The following is a 17,841-nucleotide window of genomic DNA, read 5'->3' on the forward strand; positions in this document are numbered from 1 at the left end:
AAAATAATAATTTCAGGTGAGTGTAGGAAGACAGCATTTTGGTTACACATCCAGAGTGGGTTTGTCTTCAGAACAAATGGAATGCCACATCTTTACCCATTCTTCTGTTGATGGACATCTGGGTTCTTTCCATAGTTTGGCTATTGCGGACATTGCTGCTGTAAACGTTTGGGTGCACGTGCCCCTTTAGATCACTACATTTGTATCTTGAGGGTAAATACCCAGTAGCGCGACTGTTGGGTCATAGGGTAGCTCTACTTTCAACTTTCTGAAGGAACCTCCATACTGTTTTCCAGAGTGGTTGCACCAGCTTGCGTTCCCACTGACAGTGCAGGAGATGTGTGTGTGTGTGTGTATACATATATATATGTGTGTGTGTGTGTGTATATATATATATATATGAACATACACACACACACACACACACACACTGGAAAACTATGCAGCCACCAAAAACACACAAAATTCTGCCATTTGCAACGACGTGGATGGAACCAGAGTATCTTGCTGAGCGAAATAAGTCGATCAGAGAAAGATAATTATCATATGATCTCTCTGATATGAGGAATTTGAGAGGCAGGGCGGGGAGTTATGGGGGGCAGGGAGGGGAAAAATGAAACAAGATGGTACCAGGAAGGAGACAAACCATAAGAGACTCAATCTCAGGAAACAAACCTAGGGTTGCTGGAGGGGAGGTGGGGGAGGGAGAGGGTGGCTGGGTTATGGACACTGGGAGGGTGTGTGCTATGGTGAGTGCTATGAATTGTGTAAGACTGATGATTCACAGACCTGTACCCCTGAAGCAAATTGTATGTTAATTAAGAAAATAATTAATTAAAAAAATATGGAATGAAGAAAAAAGGAATCTTTAACTTTATTCAGCAGTCTTATTAATAGGAGTAATAGTGGTATTGTTGCTTCTAGTAGTAATCATTATTAAAAGGGCATTACTTTTTCCATATAGTTCTTGTAGAATAAAACAAATAAGTAATTATGTTAATGCTGTTAACAATCAAGACTTCTAATGTAAAAGAAAAGATGCAGAAATAAACTCAAAGAAATAACAGTAATGTTAAATCTTAGCTGGAAATAATGGTACAGATTTATAATTTGCTTTCACTGTAAAGGCCTAGAAGCAAGGACATCCCCAGTAGCAATAAGTACCTCTAGCACCAGACTGTGATTCCTAAAAGCCATTCCCCATAAGAAGGAACCAGTGTTCCTTGAAGGAATGACTAACTGCAGGTCTGTGGTCAGGAAATACAGAAGATAAATCAGAACGTTTCGTACCAGAAAGTGAGAGAGCTATTAAAGATGAATGAGGTTGAGATAAATCCCAGACGACCGCACAAAGACCCATCAGTGAAGCTGGGACCATTCGGATATTTAAAAGAATTGGGGGGAGGGGAGAGAGAAAGAAAGAGAAGGGGAGGAAGAGGGGAAGGGGAGAGGGAACGAGGAAGGGGGGGAGGAGGGGAGCGAGAGGGTTTTGGTTTCTAAAACCAAAACTCAACAGTCCCCACAGGAGATTAACCACGGCACGAACTCCAACTCTTTAGACTAACGTTTGGCAAGTAAAGAGAAAGAATCAAGGATTTATCCTGTCTCTTATACGAGCTATGTTTCAGGGTAACCGAAATCCCCTAGTTGATGAAGAAAAACTTGTCTTTATTGAGGGATTTCAGCTAGTAAATGTGAAAGGAATGACTTAATTAGAATAAATCTACCATTTCACAACTCCTAATGAAATGACCGGCCCAGCGTTCGTGGCGTCATGACAGCTAGAAACGTGCCTGCTGACGGCAGTTAGAAATACAGAGCAGCAAAATATCCTCGTCCAACAAGAGCTGAACTTGAATCTAATCCTATCTTTAGAACTAGAAGTCTTTAGTGCTAAATGCCTGTGACAGGGATAAAACAGCTATTGAAATGATGCTACAAGGGAGTAAGCAGAGAAATCTAGAAAGAGAGGCATTCTCACTGGACAAATGACCCGGTTTCTTCGAGGAGTGAACGGCGTGGCCAAAAGAAGGACGGAGGGTGAGAGCTCTAGGCTCAGAGGTACTTAGTCTGGTTTGGATCCTGATTCAAACGGAGCCACTGCCCACAGATATGTCTGAGACAAGGGGAGGCAACTGGATAGGGGCTGGGGAGGAAACAGCAGGAAAATGTTCACATACCTCATGTGTGGTAAAATGGCATTGTGATTACACAAGAAAATCACCCTATTTTTCGAGCCGCATGTTCAAGTACGTGGCTGTCACGTGACCCTGGGCTTGGATTTTCTTGGCCAGGACTTGGGCAGGAAAACAGAAAAGGATTCAATCCAGCAAGTTTGGCAGCCTTTTGAGAACGGTTAGATCTATCAGGTGGTGGGTACGTGAAAGTTTGTGAGCTTCTTCAGTCATGTTCGAAAATGTTCACAATAAAAACTTCTTAGAACTAATGGTCATGCGCGTTTTACCCAGAATGATTTAGGTTCATCACTTCTCGGCCTTTTGGCTCAGATCAAGCGCAGAATGATTTCGGTTCATAAAACACAAAAAAGCCAGGGCACGTGTGCACTCCTCCATCAACAGCATAATTAACATTTCTGAAGGTAAATGTGCTTTGGTTATTTGCCTTAATACATCTTTGCTTTTCCATCTCCTTTTCACATTTCCCCATCTCCAAATTTCACTCACCCTGTAGGGCTCTATTCAAATTCTCCTCTCCCCCAAGGCTTTTCTAACTCTTCCTAGCTGGAAGTAATCACCTTGAACTTCTATCTAATTTTGGATGTGCCTCTTATGGCCTTTAACACTTTCTCCCTTCCGCTGTGATTATTTCTATGTTCTTGAGAGGAGAGCCAACATCTGATTCCAATGTGCCACTCGCATACGCGTTATCTCCTTCAACACAGTGGTACCATGTATATCATGAACATTAATATTTGTTGAATATAGATCAATTTTTAAAGAACGGAAAACCCATGAAGGTGTTCTCGAGGGCACTGTCAGGGTTCTTTTCAAAAACTACATTTTCTGAAGTCAGAACTTTTAAAAGATTTTGTGATTTCAGAAAGGCTTCTGCTTCTCTCCAGCAAATAGGAGGGTACCTTCAGAAAGGAAGAACATAGCCAAATGCAACTAACATTCAACACAGTGAGACTTTACTTTTAATAACTCCTCGATGAGGAGGATGCTTAATTACTTAGAAGAACATGCTTTCACATGAAAATATGCTAAATTTGCAAGTTAACTATAAAAGATAAGAAACTCATTCATTCACTCATTCATTCATTTTCGGATTAAAGAACATCTCAGTTAGCTGAAAACATCGAAAGCAGTAAGATGATATTCAGTGAACCTGAAAAATGAACAAGATTGTGACTGAGATGTGTATCTCACTGGAGTGTTATAAAACTCAGTTATTACTGCAGTCATGCTCGGAAAATCCAACACCACGACTTTAGAAGATATTAAAATCTGATAATAGCTGCTGTGTCTTCACCAAAAATCACCATGTTTCCCATGAACTTTAATCTTCCTCTGTAAACAGCATGGGAAATATCTATAGATATACTAAAATAAGTGAATATACATCATGCATAATGTATATATACACACGAAAAATACAGGTGCATATACATACATACCTGTACATATTCTTTTTTTTTTTTTTTTAAAGATTTTATTTATTTATTTGACAGAGAGAAATCACAAGTAGATGGAGAGGCAGGCAGAGAGAGAGAGAGGGAAGCAGGCTCCCCGCTGAGCAGAGAGCCCGACGCGGGCCTCGATCCCAGGACCCTGAGATCATGACCTGAGCCGAAGGCAGCGGCTTAACCCACTGAGCCACCCAGGCGCCCACATACCTGTACATATTCTAACTTGCAACAGTTACAAGCACATGTATTTTTTCATTCACATACATAGCTCGCACAGCTCGATTACGTCCTACTCTATGGTGCCTATTCCTGACAGTTACAGTACATACTGTACGTATCACCTGGGCTTGTGTGTATGCAAAGGATACTATGTAGCCTACTCTGGACCACTCAGGATCCTTCTTCTCTTCGATTTTTGATTTTAGATCTTTAGTACTAAAGATGATCTTCCAAAATGAGAATGAAGGGGATTTCAACAACTTTTTTGGAAAAGAACATGTCCAGTTGTTAAACTGTGAAACAGGAAATGAGATAAAAAGATGTCTTCCCACACTCCAAACAAATAAATGACTTATACTGATCACTGATAAAACAGTTAGTGGGCAATCATTTCTGGCTGTATTAATATTTAAAGGATTTTTATGAATAAAAAGATCCATTAAAAAAAAAAAAAGCTCCAAGGGAGTTTAAAGCAGTAAGTAAATAAAGCAAAATAAAATAAAATGAAATGATGTTTCTAAAATTTTCTCTGCGGCAGAAAAGGTCTTGTGGAATTACTCCACTGACTTTAGAGTTGCATTCAAAGTGAGTATCATTTTATATGTATATATTTGTAAAGATTTTATTTATTTATTTGACAGAGAGAGAGCACAAGCAATGGGAGTGGCAGGTAGAGGGAGAGAGAGATGAGGCTCCCCACAGAGCAAGGAGCCCGATGTGAGGCTCGATCCCAGGACCCTGGCATCATGACCTGAGCTGAAGGCAGAGGCTTAACCAACTAAGACACCCAGGCACCCCAGTGAAGATCATTCTAACAGAAGGAGAGAAAAAGAATTAAGGAAGAAATGAGAAGGTCATGCAGATCATACATACTTCGAAGCCTGAATATAGACTTTTTTGAGTTTTAAAGACTACTTCAGAGTTTGGTCTTCTGGTCTTCTCAAAGTTCTACCTACCATCCTGTCACATCAAGAACGGCCTGGAAGGATGAGAGGAAGGTCACAAAACTTGGCCTCACAGGTATGTCAAGAAAGGGCTAGACATCAGGCTAGGCATGGACACAAGAATCACTCATTAGCTGCTGCCCCACAGTCTCTTTGAACTTCAGAACGGTGAGGTTTAACCAATCCTTCTTACATACAGTCATTTCATTCTCATTTCTGATGGTGGGGACTTTAATTGGTATGGACTTTTGGCTGATAAATATAATTTCTTAAAAATTAATAATTTCTTTAAAATATCTTAATAATTTAATTTAATAATGATAATTTAATAATAATTTCTTAAAAATCTCTTAAGTGTTCATATTTTGGGACCATATGAGGATGCTATTTGTTATAGCAAAATCTGGGACAACTGAAATGTCCAGGAATTGAAAACTGAAAAGATAAAGATAAATGAGTTATGATACTACAGTAAAATAAGATACCACGTCATGTGGACCCGGGGAAAAGTCTAGGATGCTTTGTTGAAGGGGGGCCAGTTGTAAAACCATACTTGTAAGATGACCCTGTCTTGTGTTTTTCCCCAGCAAACAGCCAGCAGTAAGTATTATGGAAAGGATGGGTTTAGGGGAGGGTTCTTGTCCTAAGCTACACATTTCTAGACAGTTTATCTTAAAAAAACAAAACAAAACAAAACAAAAAAACTAACCATGTATTATCTTTATAATTGGAAAAAAAAATAAAAACCCACACAATAAGACACAAAGCCAAGTACTTCCATAGTTCGCGCTTGTTCAAAATATCTTTTGAAAAGCCCTTCTGCTTTTTTATACCTGGTTTTACCCAAAGGATGCAAAAGTCTACATGTAACATCTTTGTGAAAAGTATTTTTCTCTAAAACAAATGTCCAGTCAGTTTATTAAAAGGAAGAAACACATAACGAACATATATTAAAGACCTATTATATCCTGATCAGGGTTTTATGAGTTTTGCTTCCCAGACAGTCTTATTTACTCCTTGTTTATTAAAACTCTAACTATATATGGCACACAGAGCCAAAGATGGACAGACAGCGTACCCTGGAAGAAAAGCTACTCTAATAATTTCACTTTCAAATTGATGTGTGTCTTTTTCTGTCTATATAGAGTGGTACATCTGTTATTATAAAGATAATACAAGTCTTGAAAAGATCCACATTTCCTTTTTACATCGACTACAGAGGGACCAACTTCGTATTATTTAAAACACATTTGGAAATTTTAGTCACTCCACCTGTAAGACTTTCCAATGCCTTTAAGCAACTTATTTTCAGCATCTTCTTATTATTCAAATTACCTCTAAAATTAAGTAAAATACTAAGAGCAATGGGTAGGAAGGAAAAGCAATCTTTGACAAAAGACTTCCACACCAAATGCAGTTTTGGTCTTTTTTAAAAATCTTACTATAGGCTAAGAGAAAGTAAGCTTCCTCATCAACTATACTCAAATGAAAGAGTAAAATAAAAGAGCAAGCTTCCCACAGGCTCCTTTGGCCCTCTTATCTTAAGGGTTTTTTTGTTTTGTTTTTTTACTTGATAAAAACATAGTTGTTCCTAGTGTGAAGTCAATTCTGTAGAAGTTGCTCAGTTAAATTCTGTTCGGATACTACGTCAAATCTAGGAAAGCTTGCTCAGAGTAAAAATCAGCTCCATGGTTGAAAAGCTAAAAGACTGTCTCAATCCTTGAATGTATCTTCACAAATCTTTATTTTTAGTCTGCTATGTCTTCTACTCCTTGGTCGTTGAGATAAAAAGGTGAATGGGGCACACACGCCAATTTCCAAGAAGCTGCTGGGCCGGGGGAGAAGACAGTCCGGACAGATACACAAAGCATCCCGAGCGCTCCCACACGGATGAGAACAGTGCATTCTGGGCCCTTGGAAGAGGGATGACCGGCTGGGGGTAGGGATGGGGAGGCAGGGTGTGACCGCCTCTTCCAAGAACAGACGACAAGTTTAAAAGATGAGTATGAACATGCCTCCGAAGAAGAGGCAGGAGGCGGAAGGCACTGCAAGCAGGTGGCACAGCCTGAGAAAAGAAATTAAGATGAAAACCCCCCTGCTCTGTGTGGGGAACCGCAAGCCCGTTGGTTGTGCTAAACTACAAAGCAAGCGACCGGCGCTGTCCCGGGTTCTAGCTGGATGGCTCTGGAGCGCAAAGCATGGAGAACGGCTGAGCGCACCAGGAGCGGAGAAGGGGGTAAGGAACTGAGAAATGTTAGCAGACGGGCAGACACTGGGGACTGGCTGGCTGCTGGGTGGGGGAGGCTTTGAGGCAGGGAGAGAGGTGTCACTCCTCCTTGAGCTGCAGGCTTCTGGGAGTGTGGCTGGGAATGCTGGAGCTTTCTGCGCTGTGGGGACGGCACCCAGATCTCAGAGGAGGAGGAGGAGGAGATCTGTGCCGGCTACTGGAACAATGAAGAAACTCCAAAAGCAATCACCTAATCTCTCTGGGAAGCAAAATATCTGTGTGCATCTCATGGCTTTTGGGTTTCCTAGCTAACAGTGTCTCTGCTTTCCTCTCCTTTCTCTGGTCCTGTGGGTCCCTAGCGTCTGGCCAAGGAAAAGAGCCTCACTTGTAGGTCTGCCCAGAAGTTCTTAAGATGCTGAGAGCTCAAATGAAGCCTGAGAAGACTTCTTTGGTCAGTCTCTCCTTCCCAAAGTTTTGTTCAAAATAGCCCCTGAGCGATGGATACTCTTAGATTAGTTTTCAAGATGCCCAGACTGATATTAGGGCAAATAAAATCTCCTGAGTCCACAAGTCAGACAGCCTTTTGCCTTCTTCCAAGTGACCCTGGAAAACGGAAGCTCTGGGCTCTTCATCGACAGATTCAAAGACAGAAGAAGGACTAGGCTGGGAGACTTGTAACCTGGCATTCAATTTTGGGAACGCTGTTTTCAGAGCCTCAGTGTACCCAGTGGGAAGTCGGCAGCAGCGACTGGGCAGGCTGGTCTGCGTCCTGGGGCAGAAATCCGAGCTGGAAACCACCGCAGCCGAACTGAAGCCCAAGGAGTGAGCAGGAGGTTTTGGGGAGAGAGAACAATGTGACGTGGGCTGCGGGCAGGCAGGAGAGGCACGTCCACGAGAAAAACAGAAGGGACGAGAGAGAAGTGAAGAAGCAAGAGACATAAGGGACTAGAAGGCGTCAGAAAGGGCAGGCGTGGGGGGACAGCAGGGTCTCCCGCAGTGCAGAGCACGCTCCGGGGAAGCGTCAAGGGCAGATGCCAGGATGCAGGGGGTTTAGAAATGAAGCATCTGGAAGCCCCCAGCAGGAAGTCCATCTGGAGACATCCAAACAAGAAGAGGAAGTCGTGTTTTCGGGCATCTAGCGGGGAGAGGGAACTGGGGAGCCGGTTTCAATACGGGGAGTCGGGCCCACACAGGGCCACCACCTTCAACCCGTGGGTTAGGACTTCGGCAACCGCGTTGTTACAAAAAAGTTGCAAGATTCCGAGTCACAGGAGTCCTGCAGGGATGTTGTTGTCCGTCTTCCCAACCTCAGAGGCAGGAGGGGGCGGAGAAGAAGAAACACCACACTGTGCTTCTAGAGCCTTTACGTCCGCGCTTTAATATCACAGCCCATAAAACGACAGGAAATAACAGAAGGCAAATAATTTAAACTGTCCGGGCTGTTGTCAGCAATAGTGGGAGTGCCTCTGTGTTTCCATCGGCAGGGGCGCATTCTTTCCAAACCCCAGAAGTGTGAGCCGTTTGAACCGCAGGGGAAATTATAGTCCGATACTATCCAAAAGGTTAGCATGATATAGCTAAATTATCTCTGCCTGTCACAGGTTAAAGAACATTTAAATTCTGGAAGTTCACATCAGCTTTTTCTAGATAACAAATCTTAAGTACCTTCCTATATTCACTCAATTAGTGATCTTGGGCCTTGATAACACTGCAGAGAGAAACTTTCCAACTATCATTCAAATCATATCTAAAAAGGTGGTCATAAATATTTTAAAACCTAAGTGAACTAATAAGACCTAGACCCATTAAGGATAAGATCTTTTACAACAAATTAAATAAAACAATTTATTGAAGTCTGGACTCAAGATAAGCTAGATTTACTAGCTGACCTTTTATTCATTTAAAGAACAAAATTAGCTCTAATTGCATTAGAATGGAATCCAGTAAATTTCCCCAAGTCTTCTAATGTGGCATCCGTGTAAGAACGGCTGTAATTGTTTACAAGTAAGATGGAAATGCTTTGATTATAATCTTTCCACTTGTTTTACTGTGTAGTAAAAGCATTTCCCCAAACCTACAGCCAGTTTTCCGGACAGCCTGCTATTTTTTCCCTTACACATACTGCATGTTTGGTGTTAATGAACAAACTACAACATGCCAGGGGAGGAAATTAAACTTGGAGATTTCATCATAAGTTTAGGTCAGTAACAATGACAGAGTCAGAGATGGAGGCCAAGAACTCGTTGTCTGCGAAAGGCAGAAAAGGGCCAAAGGCCTGGACAGGAAAAATTTTAACTACCTGCTTCCCCTCGGAATCGCAGCTGAGACATATGGGTTTGGGTCTGTTGAATTTATAAGCACAATAAGGCAGCAAGAATAAAGTGCACAGCCCACAGCTTGTGTCCCAGCTGCTGGGGAACTTCATCTGTAATGATTGTCCCTAGCATTGCAAGTCAGTCATTTGCCGTACACTTTAGAATATAGTGATGCTAGGGATTTTCTGGGGTGGGGTGGGACTTGTTCCTGTTACTTGGTTTCTAATATAGGCAAAATGCCTATGAAATGTTTTAGTCTCACTGGCAAGCCATCCAGGGCAAAACAAAACTATCAACATCCTTCCGTCTTTTCTTCCTTTTAATCAAAAGCAGACAGTTTTATTGTAAGGGAGACAAATGAAAAATAGGACAGCAAAGGGCCTTCTAAGTCTGATAGCACGGTGCTCTGAAATGTTCCTGAGCTTCACTTCTAAAGGATCATTTTTTATTTTTTTACAAGATTGATTTATTTATTTTTGTGAGCGAACAGAGAAAGAGAGAGAGAGAGAGAGAGAGAGAGGGTGTGCAAGCACCTGCGCATGAACATGAGGAGGGGGAGGGGCAGAGGGAGAAGGAGACTCCCCACTGAGCAGAGAGAACCCTGGGAACCCTGGGATCATGAGGAGCAAAGGCAGATGCTTAACCACTGAGCCACCCAGCTGCCTAAAGGATCATTTTTTGAAACTAATAAGCTTTGCTTGGCCTCCTCAGCATGCTTTTATAAAAATATGAACGATGGCTGCCTTTTCTTAAATAAAACGTTATCTGTCATTTCTGCCTGCCCCTTGCCCCTTATCTAGTCAGAGTCCTCTTTCCTTCTGGAACTACCACTGCTGCTCCTGACAGGCTGTCTTCGTGGCCGCAGGTGCTGGAGCCAGGGATGCGGAGCCCTGGGCAGCATCCCAGCCGCGGCTGACTTGGACCATGTCTGCCACCAAACAGTGGCAAGACGGAGCAAAAGACAGTGAGCAGAGTCCTAACGATACGTCTTGAACCCTGGATACCGCCTCATCTAAAGTCAAAGAAGCCTCTCTTACTTTGCCCTTCCAGCTGGTTTGATTTGGGCTTCCGTTACTTGAGACTAAAAGCCTTGATTAACACAAAAGCAAACACGAGCGTTCCACCGAGAGAGGAGAAGTTTCGTTAGTCTTCCTCGTGAGTGTGCTCCAATGCTCTACCCTTGGATCGGAGGCTGCTGCAAGAAAAATACAAAACTGTCTTTGTGTCTGTTGTTAAAAGCTGCTACGGGTTGTCAGCTGGTTCCATATGGAAATAAAGTTTTAAATTTGGTGCCTTGAAAAACTTGGTCTCTCCTCAGAAGCTCGGAGGTACCTTCCTTTTCGGAATTGTATTTCACTGTTTGCCCTTCCTGCTAGGAAGCCAGAATCCCATCTGCTGTGCAATCATTCGCTTCTTCTTCCTTTTCTTGGTATTAGTTTCCTATTCCTTTTTTCTAATAACTTTATTATTCTCTCTTTAAGCTACCGTAAATTTGTTTAGACTGGAAAAAAATTATATATGAATAAACAATGTTCCACATAAAGAGGGAAAATGCAGAAAGTAGGATAAAAATCAGTTGTTATTATTTCTCTAAAGAACTTATCAATAAAAACCACAACACACATTTCACCCTGTTAAATGTCTTTCAGCTAAACCTGGTTACATTTTAAAATGTAAAATGCTTATTTTCTTTAAAAATATTTTCAACAATTATTCTTATAATTGCTCACGATTATTCTCTACTTCTAGCTGTACTGTCAAAAAGCATTATTCAGGAAAGTTTGGATCATAAAAAAAGACAACAAGTATCTATAAATATTTACTTTTTAAAGATTAAATTCTTTATGATATTTTTCAAGATTAATGAGCAAATCTGAGCTCCCGTTTTCATAATACATATGATTTAGAAATTCATTAAAAAGTCCCTCCCAGAAATAGCGAAGTCCCATAAACTGCAACAAAAAACAGAATTACAAAAAGGAAAGCATCCACCTCTGCTAAGAGAGGTCTGATTAATGAAAGTTCCAGAATCATAAGGAATCTGGTAATACGCAGGGCTGTACTGACAGTGGAACCCAAAACGCTGGCAGAAAGAAAACTGTAATTGCCAGCAGGAAAGTGGTCACTGTAAAATATTTCAGGATATAATTTGCCTATTTTGGGAAAGGGGTTACATCTATAAAAAGGGAAGCTATTGTCATCTCTCTTGTCAAAAGAAAATTTAGAATTATCATTGATAATAACATTATTCTCTGAAAGGCTTCATAAATGATTTTGTGTCACTTGATCAAATATATTATTAGAGTAATTGGAAAAATGACCAACGATTACTGGATGTTTGGCAAGGAAAGCTCAAGTCATGATCCCTTCTCTGGTGAGCTCACTGTGTAAGGTCACCAGCATCCTGAGGGCAGAGGGACCAGGGCACAATTTCTCCACCACAGTAACCCCCCATATGGACCAGCCGCAGTAAAAGAGCTAACAGACTAGTAGGGGACTGACAAGGAAAGAGGTCTGCTCAAGGGGAAGGGCAGGGCTCTGGATGGAGAAAAAGACAGACCCCTCGTTCTCAGGGCTGGCAGAGGGCAGCAGGGAAGAGGCAACTCAGAAATGCGGCTGGGGCGTCTCTAACCCCCTATCTGCTGCTACTGTTCACCCTAATCTTTACAAAGATTTAATTTTTTTCTGAATACATTGCCAATATTTACAATTATCTTTCCTTTTAATGAGAAGTTCCTTTAACAGAATTTTGAACTTAAAAAATAGAGCCACACACATTTTGAGCCTAGAAGAGCTGCAGGCCCCGTTCTGCCCCGTCTTTCCTGCCAGTCTTGTCAAACAGGCCCTGTCCCCAAGATACTCCCATCATGAGAGTTTGCTCAATTTTCTTCATAGAAATGGAGAGATAAGTGAATGCCGTAAGCTAGCTCATGCTTCCTAATTGGCTCAACATAACTAACTCAGCCAATGGTAAAGACCGGGATGCCGAATACGATGGCCACGCTGTGTTGCCCCTGGCCCATCTTGAGCCGGTGGACACTCTACTCACCTGCTCTTTGCCCCCAAGTACAAGCGCGACCTCACGATCCCCATCAGCACAGGCCCACGGCTGTTCCTGGACAAGCCGAGACCCTCCTGACGGGTGGGCCAGGCTGAGTCTTTGCAGTTTACTTAAATGCTCTTCCCACTCGTACTGCTCAAGAACTTTATAGATGTGGGGATTACAACTTCAGGGTCACTGTTCTAGTTTCATCTTCATTACTGACTAAGGGCAACTCCGGAGCCCCATTCCTGGGGGACATGTCAAAGGAATCGGAGGTCCTTGCTAAGGCATCTTGAACTCTGATGCTTCTCTGGTGGTGGCACCAGACTCCCCCACAGCCCCGCTGGAACACGGATTCCAGGCATGTTAAAGGAAGGCAAAAACAAGGTGCGTCTGTCCTGCTACGAGGAACAACATCAGAGAACAGAGGAAACAGTCTAACCTCAAAGTACTTTCCCAGATCAAGGGCAGAATACCTTCTTTATTTCGGAAAATTCAGAAACTAAGTATTGTCTTAAAGATCTTCCAGTGAGAGGGTATAATTTGAACCCTGTAAAGCTGTTTCCTTTTCCCCATAATTTCAAAAAACTATCCTCTGCTTGTTCTTCAGCAATAAACAAACCCGGACTATTCAGACTCCCCTTTCTGAATCCCACTCTGCTCGTTAATGTCACTTCAAAAGACTGCTGTAGCCCCAAGTGTGTACGAACTAAGTAAAGGCACATTTCTAAGAATCTACCTACCCTTTTCCATTATTACTGCCATGGCATAGGCCGTTTATCCTTATGCTACAAGAACAAAAGATCACTTTTAATTTCATATAATTTACGTGTGTCATAAAATATTATTTTAATTTTTTCCAACCATTTCTAGGTTTGCGAGCCATCCAAAAACTGGCAGTGGGATATATTTGGGCTCATGGGCCATAGTGTGCTGATCCTTGATTTAGATTAAAAAAAAAAAAAAAAAAAAAAAAGCTCTTTACTGATTAAGAAATATTTTACATAAAATCCTATTACTATGTGACTTGGGCCTCTTTTTCTCTCTTATTTTAATTTAAAATGTAATCTATTTCACTTAATTTATTCCTTTGTTCATTGTAAGAATTTCCTTGTGTCTGACTTCGGCCAAGTAATTAATGATTCATGTAACATGGGGCTATTTACCTAAATGTTTGAAAGTTCACATATTATATAATGTTATACTGTCATGGGCAATTTGTCTACAATGTCTGAGAATTATAATTTCCCTAATACTGGACAGTCTACCCTAGGATAACAGGATCCATTCCTCATGCTTCCCAGTATCTTAGGTATATGAGTGATTTGTTGAGAGGAGAAAAAGTTAAGAGGAATATTATTATCAAAGTCTTTTCACGGACCTTATTCCTCTAAAGGAAATGAGCAAGCCAAATCTTTTGTGTAAGTAAAGATTAAGTAATGGTCAGTTACTGAGAAAACAGTTATAAATGTGATAAGAGAAAAGTACTTGTTGAATGAAAAATAAGAGTATCTTCCCTTTAGAGGCATGAGCCCAAGTACAGAATTTCCAAAAAGACAGTATCAATAGCTACTCTGGTTGGGTCTCCCTGCTAATCAGCCTTCTACCGTCAAGAAAGAAGGACATTAGTCACATTCTTGTAGATAAAACAGAAGGCATGGGGTAAGAGAGTATCTGGTTTAAGAGCTGAATCTACAGTGTTTTTGTTACACTGTCTAAGCTTGTGAGTAACACTACCACTCACTGTCTAGGTTTCTACTGACAGAACCAAAAAGAGTAATGTGGAAATTATGTGGATAATTTAGGTGAGAAAAGGATGAACTATCTGGATTTTTTCTTCTTCCTTCAATCTTCAGAAGCACACACACTTTCCAGGAGGACCACGTTCGCCTCTACAACATCACTCATCGTCATGATATTGGACCCTTCCATTGCATTACATCTGGAACTCACAAAAGCAAGAGCATAAAATACAAACTTTTAAGATGGAATGAACCACTGAGAACACAGAGCATATTTTCTGTTGCCTACTCTCCCCACTACGTAAGTGCACGGCTCCTACTTTCATTATGATGGCTAAAAACGGAATGAAAATTCAAACCCATTTTCTACACAATATTTGGTTGTTTGCAAAGTAAACAAATCCATTATCAGGCTTACTGGTGAAAAATAAGGTTGTAAACTAGTACTTTTAGCTTGCGGAATTCATTTACATGATAAACAGTATGGTTTTTACAACAAGAAGAATGAATGATTTTTAACATAACTTATGAAAAGAAATCAAGGTTTATTATCACGTTATTAAAATCACGTAAGAGTACTTATTGGAGGCCTTAATTCATATCCCAAAAATGAGTAAAAGAAACAAAGCCAACTACTTTACTTTGAAGAAGGTGCGCGGATAGGACGATTCTGTGAAAATGAAGACGAATGGCGAGCGTGGGGTTTCTATTTCCAGTCTGCTCTTCAACAAACAAGCAAACAAATGAGCTGATAATTCAGCCTTCCACGGTTATTATTACATACTGTTTCACCCAGCCTTGGGCGATATCTTTGTTTTCAGGTACAGAATAAAACCATGAGCATCTGCATTCTTTGTCACGGTAGGCAGAGAACACACACTTGGGAAGGACAAATACCACACCCACCGGGCAGAATACGCCAGTTACTCCACTCAGCGTATGGTTTCTTCCTTTTCAGACAACCAGGACCTTAAGGATTACGCAGACACAAGGTCATGTCTTTCAAAAAGAGAAGAATAAGAAAGAAGGGGTCCTCTATGTCAAATAAGGCAGTAAGCATTTCCTCTGAGGAAGGAACCGATACAATTTGAAAATGAAGAATTCTCAAAGTAAAGCTTGACCCTCCGTGTTCGTACCTGGAAAAGGTTAGAGTCCTAAACCCATTAGGAAAGAGCAGAGAAGGTTAAGCTCCACGTATTTTGCTCTAATTGAAAACGGGTCTACTTACATCTTGTCTTGGCCAGCACCAACTCTGAGAGTCAGTCGGGGGATGACCGGGCTTGGGGCTGGGACAACGGGCTCCACTTTGATCTGTTGAAGTCATTACATCAGAGTTAAATGCATTTTCAACAAAATTCCTCCCACCTCTTCTCCTCCTCCCTCATCTCCACAAACCTGATAAGCCAGTTTAAGCCTCAAAATGTGGCGAAAATGCTAGCAGCAAGGACAATCAGGGTTATTTTTGATTCTGTTTCTCAACAGCTGCAGGCTCTCCGGCTTCAGGAGAAATTCTACAAACTTGAATTACTTCATGTAAGTGATGGCAATTATGGCTGTATTTTCTTAGTTTTGGTTAAGTTCTTGGATTTTACTGTTAGAATTTCTACACAAAAACTCATCTAGTCTGGTGAACATTTGGGGAACATTTAAGTAACGGCCAGACTTCACGTAAACAGAAAAAAGTACAATGATATCTGCACCTATAAGATAAAATGTACGTATATGGGACCCGAAAAACACGAAACTTGTCCTGAGTTTGCACTGTCATACAAGAAAAACAGTAATACCAAGTGTAACGGCAGCATGAAACTGCTGGTTTTGGGGCTAGTGGTCAGTAGACCTGAAATTCCGTAGAAAAAATAGAGATTTTTTTCAGGATTTGTAGTGAAGGCGAGAGCTGCTGAACAGGCTGACGATCTTCACACTTATTTGAGCCAATGGTCAGAGAGGGACCACACGATCCCGGATGATTTTGAAGGGGCTCCTCACACGTGCTGGCGTGAAGACCCTCCGGTACAATGTTCTGAATGAACAAAGTGAAAAAAAGCTCCGCAGCTCACGTCATCACCCGCATCGGAGTCCTCCCGCACGTGTCTGACTGGTGTATCTGGCGGGACAGTTTTTTTGTTGAATGAAATGGTACAGGCACGGGGAGATGTTCAGCGTCTCTGGCCTTGGGGTCCTGCCTCCTGCTAGGCCCTGTGATGACCAGTGGCAAACCACTGACTCACGTATTTCAAGCCCAAGAATTAAATCCTAACAGGGCGGTGTGGTAGTTCTAAAGGGGAATGACTCCGTAACATAATGCTCCATGGACTATCTCTTCTAATTCCTCTATTGCACGTCAATCACATTTACTATTTTTCTTATGTTCTTAACTATCCCCCTGGAGTTTTCTTTGTTTTTGTTTTTTAAAAACATCGTCACATCAAGACCTGTGGTTTCAACCATTCTCATGAACAACGCCTGGCACCATGGAGGCATCGAGTACTTACTGAGTTAACAACTCAAGCAGAGCACCCTCAACTCCCTGCCTTGTGGTTATTTCCCCATCTGTCCAGGACCGATCTGAAATCATCCTTAAGGGCACCGAGGAATTCCCAAGAAAATTTTCAAGATCGCGTAAACATGTACCAACAGCAATCTCGGTTCTGCCCCTGCCTTCAAGGCTGTTTATCTGGATTATCCGCTGGGCTCGGGAAGGGCAGAGACCACGTCCGGTTTGCTTACTGCTGCTTCGCAGTGCCCAGCTGTCCTAAGTGCGCAAGACACAGTGAAAGAAGGTGTCTGAAGCCGTGACTGCAAACCCTTACTTCTTTCCAGACCTATCTCCTGTGATTTCCTTTCCTCTTTTGCCCCTCAGACTCCACAGGAAAACCCACTGAGGTGGCCAGGCAGGAGAGCTTCTGCAGCCCCTCCACACCCACGGGCTTCTCCGCATGGGCCACCAGACTAGAGGCCGTGTCCTCTGGTCTCTTGAAGAAACTTCCTCCTCACATAGGCATCTTCAACTTTGTAGTTCCACAATTTTCCGCTAGCTTTTAAATGTGCTCGATGATCTTAAAAAACCCATCTGCCCTTCAGCCTCTCGCTGACAACCTCTTCTGTTTTTCAGTCTCACATCTCTGTCTCCTTCCTCAGGTGATCATTCCCCAAACCACTCCAGCTCCGTTCTCTCCCAAGCTGGCCACTAACACCAGTCTCCCCAGACTCCGGTTGTTTCCTGAGGTCTTGGTCTATTTTTCCACTGGGGACCTTATCACACTCCTTCTTCCTCCTCTACCAGGTCGTCTCCCTTTGCCTGTCCTAATTTGGCCCCTGCCCCTTGTCCCTCAACACTTTCTTCCATGAGCTCATCCATGTTCATGGTTTCCATGGAAGGTTTTTACGGTATGTCACTGTCTTCAAAATCTCCGTCTCTAGACTAGCACTGATTGAAGATAAGACCAAAATAGAATATTGCCTACTGAACATTTTGAACTCAATATCCTGTGTTTCATCTCACCACATCTAAACTTTAACTTATCAACTTCCCCACAAAAACCTGCTCCTCTAAACGGTCTCATTTTGGCGCAGGTCTCCTCCATTTGCCCAGTTCTCTGGACAGTATGTCTGGTGGTTCCTCTTAAGGCCCTAGAGGACCAAGGGCCATTGGGGCAGGATCAGGGCAAGATCCATGCACAACTAGCTAGGGTTTGCACC

General features: G+C 42.1%; 1 protein-coding gene across 1 annotated transcript in view; it reads right to left on the minus strand.

Annotated features, from left to right (window-relative positions):
• TAF3 (TATA-box binding protein associated factor 3) overlaps window positions 1–17,841 on the minus strand; it is a 174,651-nt gene that overhangs the window by 21,848 nt on the left and 134,962 nt on the right. Inside the window, exon 4 of the mRNA XM_032349786.1 lies at window positions 15,368–15,450. Coding sequence (XP_032205677.1) covers window positions 15,368–15,450 — 83 coding nt within the window. The remainder of the gene's footprint in view (window positions 1–15,367; window positions 15,451–17,841) is intronic.

This window comes from Mustela erminea, chromosome 6 (assembly GCF_009829155.1).
Source record: "Mustela erminea isolate mMusErm1 chromosome 6, mMusErm1.Pri, whole genome shotgun sequence".
Classification (NCBI taxonomy): Eukaryota; Metazoa; Chordata; class Mammalia; order Carnivora; family Mustelidae; genus Mustela; species Mustela erminea.